General features: G+C 35.1%; 1 protein-coding gene across 6 annotated transcripts in view; it reads right to left on the reverse strand.

Moving 5' to 3' along the window:
• The window catches only part of LOC106582515 (myc box-dependent-interacting protein 1), a 46,403-nt gene that overhangs the window by 7,063 nt on the left and 22,842 nt on the right, over positions 1 to 16,498 (reverse strand). For 4 of the 6 annotated variants that reach the window (XM_014165689.3, XM_014165685.3, XM_014165688.3 and 1 more), the window contains 3 exons: positions 1,204 to 1,326; positions 661 to 756; positions 332 to 355 (listed from right to left, as the gene is read on the reverse strand). In XM_014165689.3, the coding sequence (XP_014021164.2) occupies positions 332 to 355; positions 661 to 756; positions 1,204 to 1,326 (243 nt within the window). The remainder of the gene's footprint in view (positions 1 to 331; positions 356 to 660; positions 757 to 1,203; positions 1,327 to 16,498) is intronic. The other 2 variants (XM_014165690.3, XM_014165686.3) reach the window with 1 other exon arrangement.

Genomic DNA, 16,498 nt, shown 5'->3' on the forward strand with positions numbered 1-16,498 from the left:
CCCATGGCTATTGGATCAGCTAGACAGTCCCATGGCTGTTGGGTCAGCTAGACAGTCCCATGGCTGTTGGATCAGCTAGACAGTCCCATGGCTGTTGGATCAGCTAGACAGTCCCATGGCTGTTGGATCAGCTAGACAGTCCCATGACTGTTGGATTAGCTAGACAGTCCCATGGCTGTTGGATTAGCTAGACAGTCCCATGGCTGTTGGATAAACTAGACAGTCCCATGGCTGTTGGATTAGCTAGACAGTCCCATGGCTGTTGGATCAGCTAGACAGTCCCTGTTGGAGGGAATTTATGGCCAATGTAGATTATGATGACTGTGCTTACCTCCCATGTGTCCCATGATACCGCCTTCAGCAAGAACAAAGAGAAAGAGAAAGAGAGAGAGAGAGAGAGAGAAGAGGTAGAGATGCTCAAACACAAAAAACTCAGACTGTGTCTGTTTAATTTAACCCATGCATTTCAAAGTCATACGTCTAAACAAACAGAAATTATGAAAATGCTAACGAGTCACAACTATACAGACGGTGGTAATGAATATCTCGCCATGCAGACTGAGCTCAGCCAGGGTCTAACCATGTATCATACACGTATAGGAGCTGATACCAACTTGACATATTGCCTGCCTGACCATCTGCCTGAACGGGCCAACCCACCTGAGAGGCTGAGGACACGGCTGTGCCACCATGACTTGGTGCAGCCAGGGTGGACAGGTCCATGTCCAACAGGTTGGACCCTGCAGGGCTGTCAAACTGACATGGGAAGGATACGATACATACAGACAGTTAACAGGAGAACGAGGGCGGGATTAGCAAGAGTCACACTTTATGTGGATAGCAGAGTTGGGTTCAGGTCAAATTCAGAAACTAAACTGAAATTCCAATATTAATTTGTTTTAAATAACTTATCAGTAAGCTGAAAATGAGAAGCTATTTATTTATGTCAAACATGTTAGATTTTTGGGGGATTTTAAATTCATATCACGTCCTGAATTGACTGACTTTTGACCCCAACCTTGGTGGATAGTCGCCAATAGAAGACCTACAGTATCAACAAAATATCAACTGCAACTCTGTTGATGTGTAACAGCTTGCTTGGGTTCTGATAAGGGATAGGGTAGGTTTAGGGTAGAGTAAGGGTTAGGGTAAGGAGTCAGGCATGAAGTGATAAAGGAAAAGAGAACAGGTAACAGGCCGTACCTGTGTTGGGGACGTAACACTGATGTTAGGAGCAGCAGCAGCATCAAACAGGTTAATGATGTTTTCTGGTTTCATGTCCCGACAGGGGCTGGATTCAGGCCGCGGCGGCATCGCTGGTCTCAGCTGCACAACGTAAGGATGGAGAGAAAGACAGGTAAAAAAAAATGGTCCACATGGCATACATTGAAACGTGTGCCTTTCTGTTGGCTTTCTTTTGCAAAATAACTATGAATTAATGGAATTCAAATTAAAATAGTTGTCAACATATAACATCACATTAAGGTGTGGGACGTTCACTGTATTACAAGGAACAATAGCAGGTCTATTTCTCTCCTGCAGCTGGTATATTCTGTCCATCCACCATTCAGCTGTGGGAACATGATGGCTCTCAACACCCGACAACAAAAAGAGTTGGCCACTACCATCCGAGAGATTGTTCATGAGGAAATTACCTCTGCCTTCGACTTGCAATTAAAACCAATAAATTAATCTCTTGACCTGCTCACTTCTATAGTGGATACCTACTCAACTAAAATGGAAAGTTTGGAGACAGCAGCCGATGTGACAGAGGGGCGACTCCCTGACCTGGAAACAGAGCAATCTAAGCTAGAAGGTGGAAATCGATCTCCTAAAAAATTGAAAACAGAGTCACTCAAAAATCATTCACAGGACTTGAAACGGGAAACGCAACTTCCTTCATGAGCCATCTTTTCTATGAACTGTTTGGGCAGAGTAGCTGGGTCCCATGCCGATGATAAACATTGTGCAACACATGGCTCCTCTCCGCAACGGATTTTTTTATTTCACTTTTATTTAACCAGGTAAGCTAGTTGAGAACAAGTTCTCATTTACAACTGCAACCTGACCAAGATAAAGCAAAGCAGTGCGACACAAACAACAACACAGAGTTATACATGGAATAAACAAGCGTACAGTCAATAACACAGAAAAAAGGCCATAGTAGCGAAGTAATTACAATTTAGCTGATTAACACTGGAGTGATAGATAAGCAGATGATGATGTGCAAGTAGTGATACTGGTGTCCAAAAGAGCAGAAAAGTAAATAAAAACAATATGGGATGAGGTAGGTAGATTGGGTGGGCTATTTACAGATGGACTATGTACAGCTGCAGCAAACGGTTAGCTGCTCAGATAGCTGATGTTTAAAGTTAGTGAGGGAAATGTAAGTCTCCAGCTTCAGCGATTTTTGCAATTCGCTGGCAGCAGAGAACTGGAAGGAAAGGCGGCCAAAGGAGATGCTGGCTTTGGAGATGACCAGTGAGATATACCTGCTGGAGCGCGTGCTACAGTGTGAGCTGAGGTAAGGCGGAGCTTTACCTAGCATAGACTTATAGATGACCTGGAGCCAGTGGGTCTGGCGACGAATATGTAGCGAGGGCCAGCCGACTAGAGCATAAAGGTTGCAGTGGTGGGTGGTATATGCGGCTTTGGTAACCAAACGAATGGCACTGTGATAGACTGCATCCAGTTTGCTGAGTAGAGTATTGAAAGCCGAAGTATTGAATAGCTGATATATCAACTATTGAATCTGAAACAGGGGAATTACTATCAGAACCCCAATTAACTTCTCTAGGGTAGGGGGCAGTATTTTCACGTCCGGATGAAAGGCGTGCCCGTAGTAAACTGCCTGCTACTCAGGCTCAGAAGGTAGGATATGCATATTATTAGTAGATTTGGATAGAAAACACTCTGAAGTTTCTAATACTGTTTGAATGATGTCTGTAAGTATAACAGAACTCATATGGCAGGCAGAAACCTGAGAAAAATCCAACCAGGAAGTGTGGAAATCTGAGGTTGTAGTTTTTCAAGTGATTGCCTATACAGTATACAGTGACTTAGGGTTCATTTTGCACTTCCTAAGGCTTCCACTAGATGTCAACAGTCTTTAGAACGTTGTTTCATGCTTCTACTGTGAATAGGGAGAGGATAAGGAGTCAGATGACTGAGAGAATGACATGAGTTCAGTGGCACGCACTCACGTGAGAGTTAGCTGTGTTCCTTTTCTTTTTTGAAGACATTGGAATCGTCTGGTTGGAAAATTATGGAAGATTTATGTTAAAAACATCCTAAAGATTGATGCTATACACCGTTTGAAATTTTTCAACGAACGTAAATAGAACTTTTTTGGACTTTTCGTCGTGACATTTTGCGTTCGCTTCCTGCATTTGGAGTAGTGGACTGAATCCGCGAACAAAAAGGAGGTATTTGGACATAAATGATGGACTTTATTGAACAAAACAAACATTTATTGTGGACCTGGGATTCCTGGGAGTGCATTCTGATGAAGATCATCAAAGGTAAGTGAATATTTATAATGTAATTTTTGTCATTTCTGTTTATTCCAAAATGGCGGGTATCTGTATGGCTTGTTTTGATATCTGAGCACTGTACTCAGATTATTGCAAAATTTGCTTTCGCCGTAAAGCTTTTTTGAAATCTGACACAGCGGTTGCATTAAGGAGAAGTGTATCTATAATTCTTTGAATAACTGTTGAATATTTTATCAACGTTTATGATGAGTATTTCTGTAAATTGATGTGCTCATTCACCAGAGGTTTTGGAGGCAAAACATTTCTGAACATTACACACCAATGTAAAATGTTTTTTTTTTAAATATAAATATGAACTTTATCGAGCAAAACATACATGTATTGTGTAACATGAATTCCTATGAGTGCCATCTGATGAAGATCATCAAAGGTTAGTGATTAATTTTAGCTGTATTTCTGGTTTTTGTGACACCTCTCCTTGCTTGGAAAATGGCTGTGTGGTTTTTCTTGTCTTGGCGCTGTCCTAACATAATCTAATGTTATGCTTTCGCCGTAAAGCATTTTGAAATCGGACAATGTGGCTGGATTAACGAGAAGGGTACCTTTAAAATGGGATATAATAGTTGTATGTTTGAGAAATTTGAATTATGAGATTTTTGTTGTTTATAATTTGCCACCCTGCTATGTCACTGGCTGTTGAATAGTGTGTCCTACATACCCCAGAGAGGTTAATCAATCAAAGATGATCCTGCTTCTATAAAGAACTGTACACCTCTGACTGTAAATCCTAAAATAATTAATTCCATCAATGGGACAGTTGTAAATCATGCAGCGCAAAATGTCAAGATCGCAGATTTTAGAGAAACAACAAATGTCTGTACAAATAAGTGTCTTATATCGGCTGAAAGCTTAAATTCTTGTTAATATAACCGCACTGTCCAATTTACAGTAGCTATTACTGCAAAAAAATGCCATGCTATTGTTTGAGGAGAGCTCCTAACAACAAAACACATTTTTCACCGCAATAGGTTTGATAAATTCACCTCTGAAGGTGAAATGTGTACTTACATTCTGAAATCTTGCTCTGATTTATCATCCAAAGGGTCCCAGAGATAACATCAAGTGTTGTTTTGTTAGATAAAATCCTTTTTCATATCCTAAAAAGATCCATATATCATGCACGATCAATTTTGTATTACCACTCGTTCAATTTGCAAAGAAAGGAATCTGTGTAACTCTCACCCTAAACATTGTTTGAACGAGTCAAATCACGTCCGTATCTATTCCTCAGAGATCCTAGAAGGTAACAAGACTTCACTATTTCATTAGGGGTGTAGTATATCCTAAAGGACACCATATTTGGTCAGAGAGCGACACCTTCATGGTGCGGGCAGCCATCACTTGAACAACTGTATCTTTGTCAAATAAGCACCAATTATGAAGTTATGAAAACTGGTTGTTTTGCAAATGTTGAACTTATTATAATACGGCTACTAATACTTGGAGAGCTAAATCAAAGTCCAAGTATACAGATTTGATGATATTCTTGCATAAAAATCGAATATGAATGTGAATGTCTCCTTTTCGATTTGCCCAAATGTACCTGGGGACTTCACACTAAAAATGTTGTTGTTCACTCATTTTTGAAGTTATCCATCTGAAACTTTGCACATACACGGCTGCCATCTTGTGGACACTAGCGGAATTACAACCAGAGTGATGGCTATAACTATGACCTTTCTCTTGCATTTCAAAGATGGTGGTAGAAAAAGACCGGTTGGTTTTTTCTTTGTATTTTCTTCTACCAGATCTATTGTGCTATATTCTCCTACATTCAATTCACATTTCCACAAACTTCAAAGTGTTTTCTTTCAAATGTTACTAAGAATATGCATGACTCTCCATACCTGCTTCTCTACTCCAGCATTGGTCTTTACAATATGCCAATCCCTCAGCCTTGGCAATATCTGCTCTGCTCCGTTCATAATCACTAAAAGCAGCAGACAAGGCGATCCAAATTCTCCTTTGCTATTCTTATTATCCATGGAACCCCTGGCCCAGGCAATTTGTCAATCGAAGGAAATAACACTGATTTCCCTCAAATCTACTGATCACATCATCTCATTATATACAGAGGACATTTTACTATATCTACACAATGTATCTCAATCACTCACAAATGCATTGAAGATCATAGATAAATTCAGTTTCATCTCAATGTCACTTCACAAATTACTTCGACTAACCTGTACCCCTCCACATTGACTCAGTACAGGTACCCCTTGTATATAGCCTCGTTATTGTTATGTACATTTATTGTGTTCATTTTTGATTGATTCGATTTTTTTACTTTAGTTTATTTAGTAAATATTTTCTTAACTCTATTTCTAGAACTGCATTGTTGGTTAAGGGCTTGTACACAGATAATATTAAATTCTATATTGAGTGAATTGGCAGTAGAGTTGTTTCCATGTTAAGCTAAATTGAGTAAATTACAGTTTGTAGAGTTAAATATAAACACTGAGTACAAATAACTCTTAAAATTGAACTCTGCAACAAGAGTAATTTTTACTCTATTTAGACTGGGACTAAATGTTATCTTTTGTAGAGTATAATTGTATTCAATTTGAGTAAAATTTACTCAGATACATTTACTGTGTAGGTAAGCATTTCATGGTAAATTCTACACCTGTTGTATTCTGTACATGTGACATATACAATTTGTTTTGATTTGATTTGTATTTCTAAAATTAATCAAAGGACATCAAACCTACTGCCTCTCACGACCCAAATGGAGGACTCCATCTCTAGTTATGGAATCTCATTTTTTTCCCATTTCAAATATTTGGGAGTAGATATATTTCCTTCCTCAGATAAAACCATTGCCAGAAACTTTAACAGAACGCTCAAATTAACAGAACGCTCAAATTAACAGAACGCTCAAATTAACAGAACGCTCAAATTAACAGAATGCTCAAATTAACAGAATGCTCAAATTAACAGAATGCTCAAATTAACAAAATTAACAGAATGCTCAAATTAACAGAATGCTCAAATTAACAGAATGCTCAAATTAACAAAATTAACAGAATGCTCAAATTAACAGAATGCTCAAATTAACAGAATGCTCAAATTAACAGAATGCTCAAATTACCAAATGCTCAAATTAACAGAACGCTCAAATTAACAGAACACTCAAATGAACAGAATGCTCAAATTACCAAATGCTCAAATTACCAAATGCTCAAATTAATAGAATGCTCAAATTAACAGAATGCTCAAATGAACAGAATGCTCAAATTAACAGAATGCTCAAATTACCAAATGCTCAAATTAACAGAACGCTCAAATTAACAGAACACTCAAATGAACAGAATGCTCAAATTACCAAATGCTCAAATTACCAAATGCTCAAATTAATAGAATGCTCAAATTACCCTATGCTCAAATTAACAGAACACTCAAATTAACAGAATGCTCAAATTACCAGAATGCTCAAATTAACAGAATGCTCAAATTAACAGAACACTCAAAACAAATGATTTATTCAAAAACCTTAACCTTCTAAATTTGATGTTTGGAGAAACGTGTATAAACGACTAATTCTGCAGTAGGACTGTGAGAGCTTGTTGTAAAGCGTTACCAACATTCTGAATGAGAGCATGTCAGTATCTCCCTTTCCCTTCTCCCTTAGAGTTGGTCACAGACTAGATGGAGCCAGTATTGCTCCCAGGAGATGTCTGCAGATGAGGTGGAAATCTGTTGTCTGTTCTTTCTTAATATAAAAATGTGTGTGTGTGTGTTTTTACATCCGGGCGCAAGTCTGTCTGTGTGTGCTTGCCTTTAAATACATTGAAAAACTCCCCCAAAAACGTGCAGCAACAGCGTCTGTGTGCAGGGGTTAAAGAAAAAAATAAATAACCATGACTGAAACTTAAGACGATCGCAGTTCCATTGTCTGGGGCCAAGTTAACCTCCCCTTTCATCTAAGAAAGAGGATCAGAAGCAGTGCATCTTGACTGGGTCGTGTTTCGGAGGACTTCGACCTTCGCCTCTCCTGAGTCCGTACTGGAGTTGCAGCGATGAGACAAGCCTGTAACTACCAATTGGATACAACGAAATTGGGGAGAAAAAGAGAATAAATAAATAAAGAGGATCATGTTGTTAAACTGCGAGTTTGACTAATTCCAGCCCCCTTGCTTAGGGGAACGGTTTGGTTCTGCTGACTTAAAAAAAAAAGTAATTCTACTCCAAAATAAATGAAAAATAAAGTGACTCTGACACCATCTAAAATATAATTTCCACCTCCAGAAATGAGCCCATAAAAACATATTGGTAAAAATGATGTTAAAATGATTTTAACATATTGGACCATGTACTGTGCGGTCTATATTATCAGATGGTTATTATTATTATTAGCAATAAGCATGATCACCTGTAGCCCAACTGATGAATCATAGTGGCTAGAACATGTATACAGGCTGAAGCATTGGGTTTGTCCATCTACCAAATTTAGACACAACATTCTGATTGCTCTTACTATTAATAATTATTATTGGAGAATAAATATGAATATATAAATAATGACAAATTATTATTCACTTAAAAAATAAATACATCAACTATTCTACTATGGAGTTGTCTGGTTTAGGATAATAACACCATTACATGACTAGGAACATAGATCAACTATTGTCTATAATAACACCATTACAGGACTAGGTACATAGATCAACTATTGTCTATAATAACACCATTACAGGACTAGGTACATAGATCAACTATTGTCTATAATAACACCATTACAGGACTAGGTACATAGATCAACTATTGTCTATAATAACACCATTACAGGACTAGGTACATAGATCAACTATTGTCTGGTTTAGGATAATAACACCATTACAGGACTAGGTAAATAGATCAACTATTGTCTATAATAACACCATTACATGACTAGGTACATAGATCAACTATTGTCTATAATAACACCATTACAGGACTAGGTACATAGATCAACTATTGTCTGGTTTAGGATAATAACACCATTACAGGACTAGGAACATAGATCAACTATTGTCTATAATAACACCATTACATGACTAGGTACATAGATCAACTATTGTCTGGTTTAGGATAATAACACCATTACAGGACTAGGTAAATAGATCAACTATTGTCTATAATAACACCATTACAGGACTAGGTACATAGATCAACTATTGTCTATAATAACACCATTACAGGACTAGGAACATAGATCAACTATTGTCTATAATAACACCATTACAGGACTAGGTACATAGATCAACTATTGTCTATAATAACACCATTACAGGACTAGGTACATAGATCAACTATTGTCTATAATAACACCATTACAGGACTAGGTACATAGATCAACTATTGTCTATAATAACACCATTACAGGACTAGGAACATAGATCAACTATTGTCTATAATAACACCATTACAGGACTAGGTAAATAGATCAACTATTGTCTATAATAACACCATTACAGGACTAGGTACATAGATCAACTATTGTCTATAATAACACCATTACAGGACTAGGTACATAGATCAACTATTGTCTATAATAACACCATTACAGGACTAGGTACATAGATCAACTATTGTCTGGTTTAGGATAATAACACCATTACAGGACTAGGTAAATAGATCAACTATTGTCTATAATAACACCATTACATGACTAGGTACATAGATCAACTATTGTCTATAATAACACCATTACAGGACTAGGTACATAGATCAACTATTGTCTGGTTTAGGATAATAACACCATTACAGGACTAGGTAAATAGATCAACTATTGTCTATAATAACACCATTACATGACTAGGTACATAGATCAACTATTGTCTATAATAACACCATTACAGGACTAGGTACATAGATCAACTATTGTCTATAATAACACCATTACAGGACTAGGTACATAGATCAACTATTGTCTATAATAACACCATTACAGGACTAGGTAAATAGATCAACTATTGTCTATAATAACACCATTACATGACTAGGTACATAGATCAACTATTGTCTGGTTTAGGATAATAACACCATTACAGGACTAGGTAAATAGATCAACTATTGTCTATAATAACACCATTACATGACTAGGTACATAGATCAACTATTGTCTATAATAACACCATTACAGGACTAGGAACATAGATCAACTATTGTCTATAATAACACCATTACAGGACTAGGTAAATAGATCAACTATTGTCTATAATAACACCATTACAGGACTAGGTACATAGATCAACTATTGTCTATAATAACACCATTACAGGACTAGGTAAATAGATCAACTATTGTCTGGTTTAGGATAATAACACTATTACAGGACTAGGTAAATAGATCAACTATTGTCTATAATAACACCATTACATGACTAGGTAAATAGATCAACTATTGTCTATAATAACACTATTACAGGACTAGGTACATAGATCAACTATTGTCTATAATAACACCATTACAGGACTAGGTACATAGATCAACTATTGTCTATAATAACACCATTACAGGACTAGGTACATAGATCAACTATTGTCTATAATAACACCATTACATGACTAGGTACATAGATCAACTATTGTCTGGTTTAGGATAATAACACCATTACAGGACTAGGAACATAGATCAACTATTGTCTATAATAACACCATTACAGGACTAGGAACATAGATCAACTATTGTCTATAATAACACCATTACAGGACTAGGTACATAGATCAACTATTGTCTATAATAACACCATTACAGGACTAGGTACATAGATCAACTATTGTCTGATAGGATAAACACCATTACAGGACTAGGTACATAGATCAACTATTGTCTATAATAACACCATTACAGGACTAGGTACATAGATCAACTATTGTCTATAATAACACCATTACATGACTAGGTACATAGATCAACTATTGTCTATAATAACACCATTACAGGACTAGGTACATAGATCAACTATTGTCTATAATAACACCATTACAGGACTAGGTACATAGATCAACTATTGTCTATAATAACACCATTACAGGACTAGGTACATAGATCAACTATTGTCTATAATAACACCATTACAGTGACTAGGTACATAGATCAACTATTGTCTATAATAACACCATTACAGGACTAGGTAAATAGATCAACTATTGTCTATAATAACACCATTACAGGACTAGGTACATAGATCAACTATTGTCTATAATAACACCATTACAGGACTAGGTACATAGATCAACTATTGTCTATAATAACACCATTACAGGACTAGGTACATAGCTCAACTATTGTCTGGTTTAGGATAATAACACTATTACAGGACTAGGTACATAGATCAACTATTGTCTATAATAACACCATTACAGGACTAGGTAAATAGATAAACTATTGTCTATAATAACACCATTACATGACTAGGTACATAGATCAACTATTGTCTGGTTTAGGATAATAACACCATTACAGGACTAGGTACATAGATCAACTATTGTCTATAATAACACCATTACATGACTAGGTACATAGATCAACTATTGTCTGGTTTAGGATAATAACACCATTACAGGACTAGGTAAATAGATCAACTATTGTCTATAATAACACCATTACAGGACTAGGTACATAGATCAACTATTGTCTATAATAAACACCATTACAGGACTAGGAACATAGATCAACTATTGTCTATAATAACACCATTACAGTACTAGGTACATAGATCAACTATTGTCTATAATAACACCATTACATGACTAGGTAAATAGATCAACTATTGTCTATAATAACACCATTACAGGACTAGGTACATAGATCAACTATTGTCTATAATAACACCATTACAGGACTAGGTACATAGATCAACTATTGTCTATAATAACACCATTACAGGACTAGGAACATAGATCAACTATTGTCTATAATAACACCATTACAGGACTAGGTAAATAGATAAACTATTGTCTATAATAACACCATTACAGGACTAGGTACATAGATCAACTATTGTCTATAATAACACCATTACAGGACTAGGTACATAGATCAACTATTGTCTATAATAACACCATTACAGGACTAGGTAAATAGATCAACTATTGTCTATAATAACACCATTACAGGACTAGGTACATAGATCAACTATTGTCTATAATAACACCATTACAGGACTAGGTACATAGATCAACTATTGTCTATAATAACACCATTACAGGACTAGGTAAATAGATCAACTATTGTCTATAATAACACCATTACATGACTAGGTATATAGATTACTATTGTCTATAATAACACCATTACATGACTAGGTACATAGATCAACTATTGTCTGGTTTAGGATAATAACACCATTACAGGACTAGGTACATAGATCAACTATTGTCTATAATAACACCATTACAGGACTAGGTACATAGATCAACTATTGTCTATAATAACACCATTACAGGACTAGGTACATAGATCAACTATTGTCTATAATAACACCATTACAGGACTAGGTAAATAGATCAACTATTGTCTATAATAACACCATTACAGGACTAGGTAAATAAATCAACTATTGTCTATAATAACACCATTACATGACTAGGTACATAGATCAACTATTGTCTGGTTTAGGATAATAACACCATTACAGGACTAGGCATTTAGATCAAATATTGTCTATAATAACACCATTACAGTACTAGGTACATAGATCAACTATTGTCTATAATAACACCATTACATGACTAGGTACATAGATCAACTATTGTCGGTGGATAATAACACCATTACAGGACGAGGTACATAGATCAACTATTGTCTATAATAACACCATTACAGGACTAGGTAAATAGATCAACTATTGTCTATAATAACACCATTACATGACTAGGTACATAGATCAACTATTGTCTGGTTTAGGATAATAACACCATTACAGGACTGGGCAAATAGATCAACTATTGTCTATAATAACACCATTACATGACTAGGTACATAGATCAACTATTGTCTGGTTTAGGATAATAACACCATTACAGGACTAGGAACATAGATCAACTATTGTCTATAATAACACCATTACATGACTAGGTACATAGATCAACTATTGTCTATAATAACACCATTACAGGACTAGGTAAACAGATCAACTATTGTCTATAATATCACCATTACATGACTAGGTACATAGATCAACTATTGTCTATAATAACACCATTACAGGACTAGGTACATAGATCAACTATTGTCTATAATAACACCATTACAGGACTAGGTAAACAGATCAACTATTGTCTATAATAACACCATTACATGACTAGGTAAATAGATCAACTATTGTCTATAATAACACCATTACAGGACTAGGTACATAGATCAACTATTGTCTGGTTTAGGATAATAACACCATTACAGGACTAGGTAAATAGATAAACTATTGTCTATAATAACACCATTACAGGACTAGGTACATAGATCAACTATTGTCTATAATAACACCATTACAGGACTAGGTACATAGATCAACTATTGTCTATAATAACACCATTACAGGACTAGGTAAATAGATCAACTATTGTCTATAATAACACTGTTACATGACTAGGTACATAGATCAACTATTGTCTGGTTTAGGATAATAACACCATTACAGGACTAGGTACATAGATCAAATATTGTCTATAATAACACCATTACATGACTAGGTACATAGATCAACTATTGTCTGGTTTAGGATAATAACACCATTACAGGACTAGGTAAATAGATCAACTATTGTCTATAATAACACCATTACATGACTAGGTACATAGATCAACTATTGTCTATAATAACACCATTACAGGACTAGGAACATAGATCAACTATTGTCTATAATAACACCATTACAGGACTAGGTACATAGATCAACTATTGTCTATAATAACACCATTACAGGACTAGGTACATAGATCAACTATTGTCTATAATAACACCATTACATGACTAGGTAAATAGATCAACTATTGTCTGGTTTAGGATAATAACACTATTACAGGACTAGGAACATAGATCAACTATTGTCTATAATAACACCATTACAGGACTAGGTACATAGATCAACTATTGTCTATAATAACACCATTACAGGACTAGGTACATAGATCAACTATTGTCTGGTTTAGGATAATAACACCATTACAGGACTAGGAACATAGATCAACTATTGTCTATAATAACACCATTACATGACTAGGTACATAGATCAACTATTGTCTGGTTTAGGATAATAACACCATTACAGGACTAGGAACATAGATCAACTATTGTCTATAATAACACCATTACAGGACTAGGTACATAGATCAACTATTGTCTATAATAACACCATTACAGTACTAGGTACATAGATCAACTATTGTCTATAATAACACCATTACATGACTAGGTAAATAGATCAACTATTGTCTATAATATCACCATTACAGGACTAGGTAAATAGATCAACTATTGTCTATAATAACACCATTACATGACTAGGTACATAGATAAACTATTGTCTATAATAACACCATTACAGGACTAGGTACATAGATCAACTATTGTCTATAATAACACCATTACAGGACTAGGTACATAGATCAACTATTGTCTATAATAACACCATTACAGGACTAGGTACATAGATCAACTATTGTCTATAATAACACCATTACAGGACTAGGTAAATAGATCAACTATTGTCTATAATAACACCATTACAGGACTAGGTACATAGATCAACTATTGTCTATAATAACACCATTACAGGACTAGGTACATAGATCAACTATTGTCTATAATAACACCATTACAGGACTAGGTAAATAGATCAACTATTGTCTATAATAACACCATTACATGACTAGGTACATAGATCAACTATTGTCTGGTTTAGGATAATAACACCATTACAGGACTAGGAACATAGATCAACTATTGTCTATAATAACACCATTACATGACTAGGTACATAGATCAACTATTGTCTGGTTTAGGATAATAACACCATTACAGGACTAGGTACATAGATCAACTATTGTCTATAATAACACCATTACATGACTAGGTACATAGATCAACTATTGTCTGGTTTAGGATAATAACACCATTACAGGACTAGGTAAATAGATCAACTATTGTCTATAATAACACCATTACATGACTAGGTACATAGATCAACTATTGTCTATAATAACACCATTACAGGACTAGGAACATAGATCAACTATTGTCTATAATAACACCATTACAGGACTAGGTACATAGATCAACTATTGTCTATAATAACACCATTACAGGACTAGGTACATAGATCAACTATTGTCTATAATAACACCATTACAGGACTAGGTACATAGATCAACTATTGTCTATAATAACACCATTACAGGACTAGGTACATAGATCAACTATTGTCTATAATAACACCATTACAGTACTAGGTACATAGATCAACTATTGTCTATAATAACACCATTACATGAATAGGTACATAGATCAACTATTGTCTATAATAACACCATTACATGACTAGGTACATAGATCAACTATTGTCTGGTTTAGGATAATAACACTATTACAGGACTAGGTACATAGATCAACTATTGTCTATAATAACACCATTACAGGACTAGGTACATAGATCAACTATTGTCTATAATAACACCATTACAGGACTAGGTACATAGATCAACTATTGTCTATAATAACACCATTACAGGACTAGGTAAATAGATCAACTATTGTCTATAATAACACCATTACAGGACTAGGTAAATAAATCAACTATTGTCTATAATAACACCATTACATGACTAGGTACATAGATCAACTATTGTCTGGTTTAGGATAATAACACCATTACAGGACTAGGCATTTAGATCAAATATTGTCTATAATAACACCATTACAGTACTAGGTACATAGATCAACTATTGTCTATAATAACACCATTACATGACTAGGTACATAGATCAACTATTGTCTATAATAACACCATTACAGGACGAGGTACATAGATCAACTATTGTCTATAATAACACCATTACAGGACTAGGTAAATAAATCAACTATTGTCTATAATAACACCATTACATGACTAGGTACATAGATCAACTATTGTCTGGTTTAGGATAATAACACCATTACAGGACTAGGCATTTAGATCAAATATTGTCTATAATAACACCATTACATGACTAGGTACATAGATCAACTATTGTCTGGTTTAGGATAATAACACCATTACAGGACTAGGAACATAGATCAACTATTGTCTATAATAACACCATTACATGACTAGGTACATAGATCAACTATTGTCTATAATAACACCATTACAGGACTAGGTAAACAGATCAACTATTGTCTATAATATCACCATTACATGACTAGGTACATAGATCAACTATTGTCTATAATAACACCATTACAGGACTAGGAACATAGATCAACTATTGTCTATAATAACACCATTACAGGACTAGGTAAACAGATCAACTATTGTCTATAATATCACCATTACATGACTAGGTAAATAGATCAACTATTGTCTATAATAACACTATTACAGGACTAGGAACATAGATCAACTATTGTCTATAATAACACCATTACAGGACTAGGTACATAGATCAACTATTGTCTATAATAACACCATTACAGGACTAGGTACATAGATCAACTATTGTCTATAATAACACCATTACATGACTAGGTACATAGATCAACTATTGTCTATAATAACACCATTACATGACTAGGTACATAGATCAACTATTGTCTGGTTTAGGATAATAACACTATTACAGGACTAGGTACATAGATCAACTATTGTCTATAATAACACCATTACAGGACTAGGTACATAGATCAACTATTGTCTATAATAACACCATTATAGGACTAGGTACATAGATCAACTATTGTCTATAATAACACCATTA

Source organism: Salmo salar, chromosome 21 (genome assembly GCF_965601325.2).
Source record: "Salmo salar chromosome 21, fSalSal1, whole genome shotgun sequence".
NCBI lineage: Eukaryota > Metazoa > Chordata > Actinopteri > Salmoniformes > Salmonidae > Salmo > Salmo salar.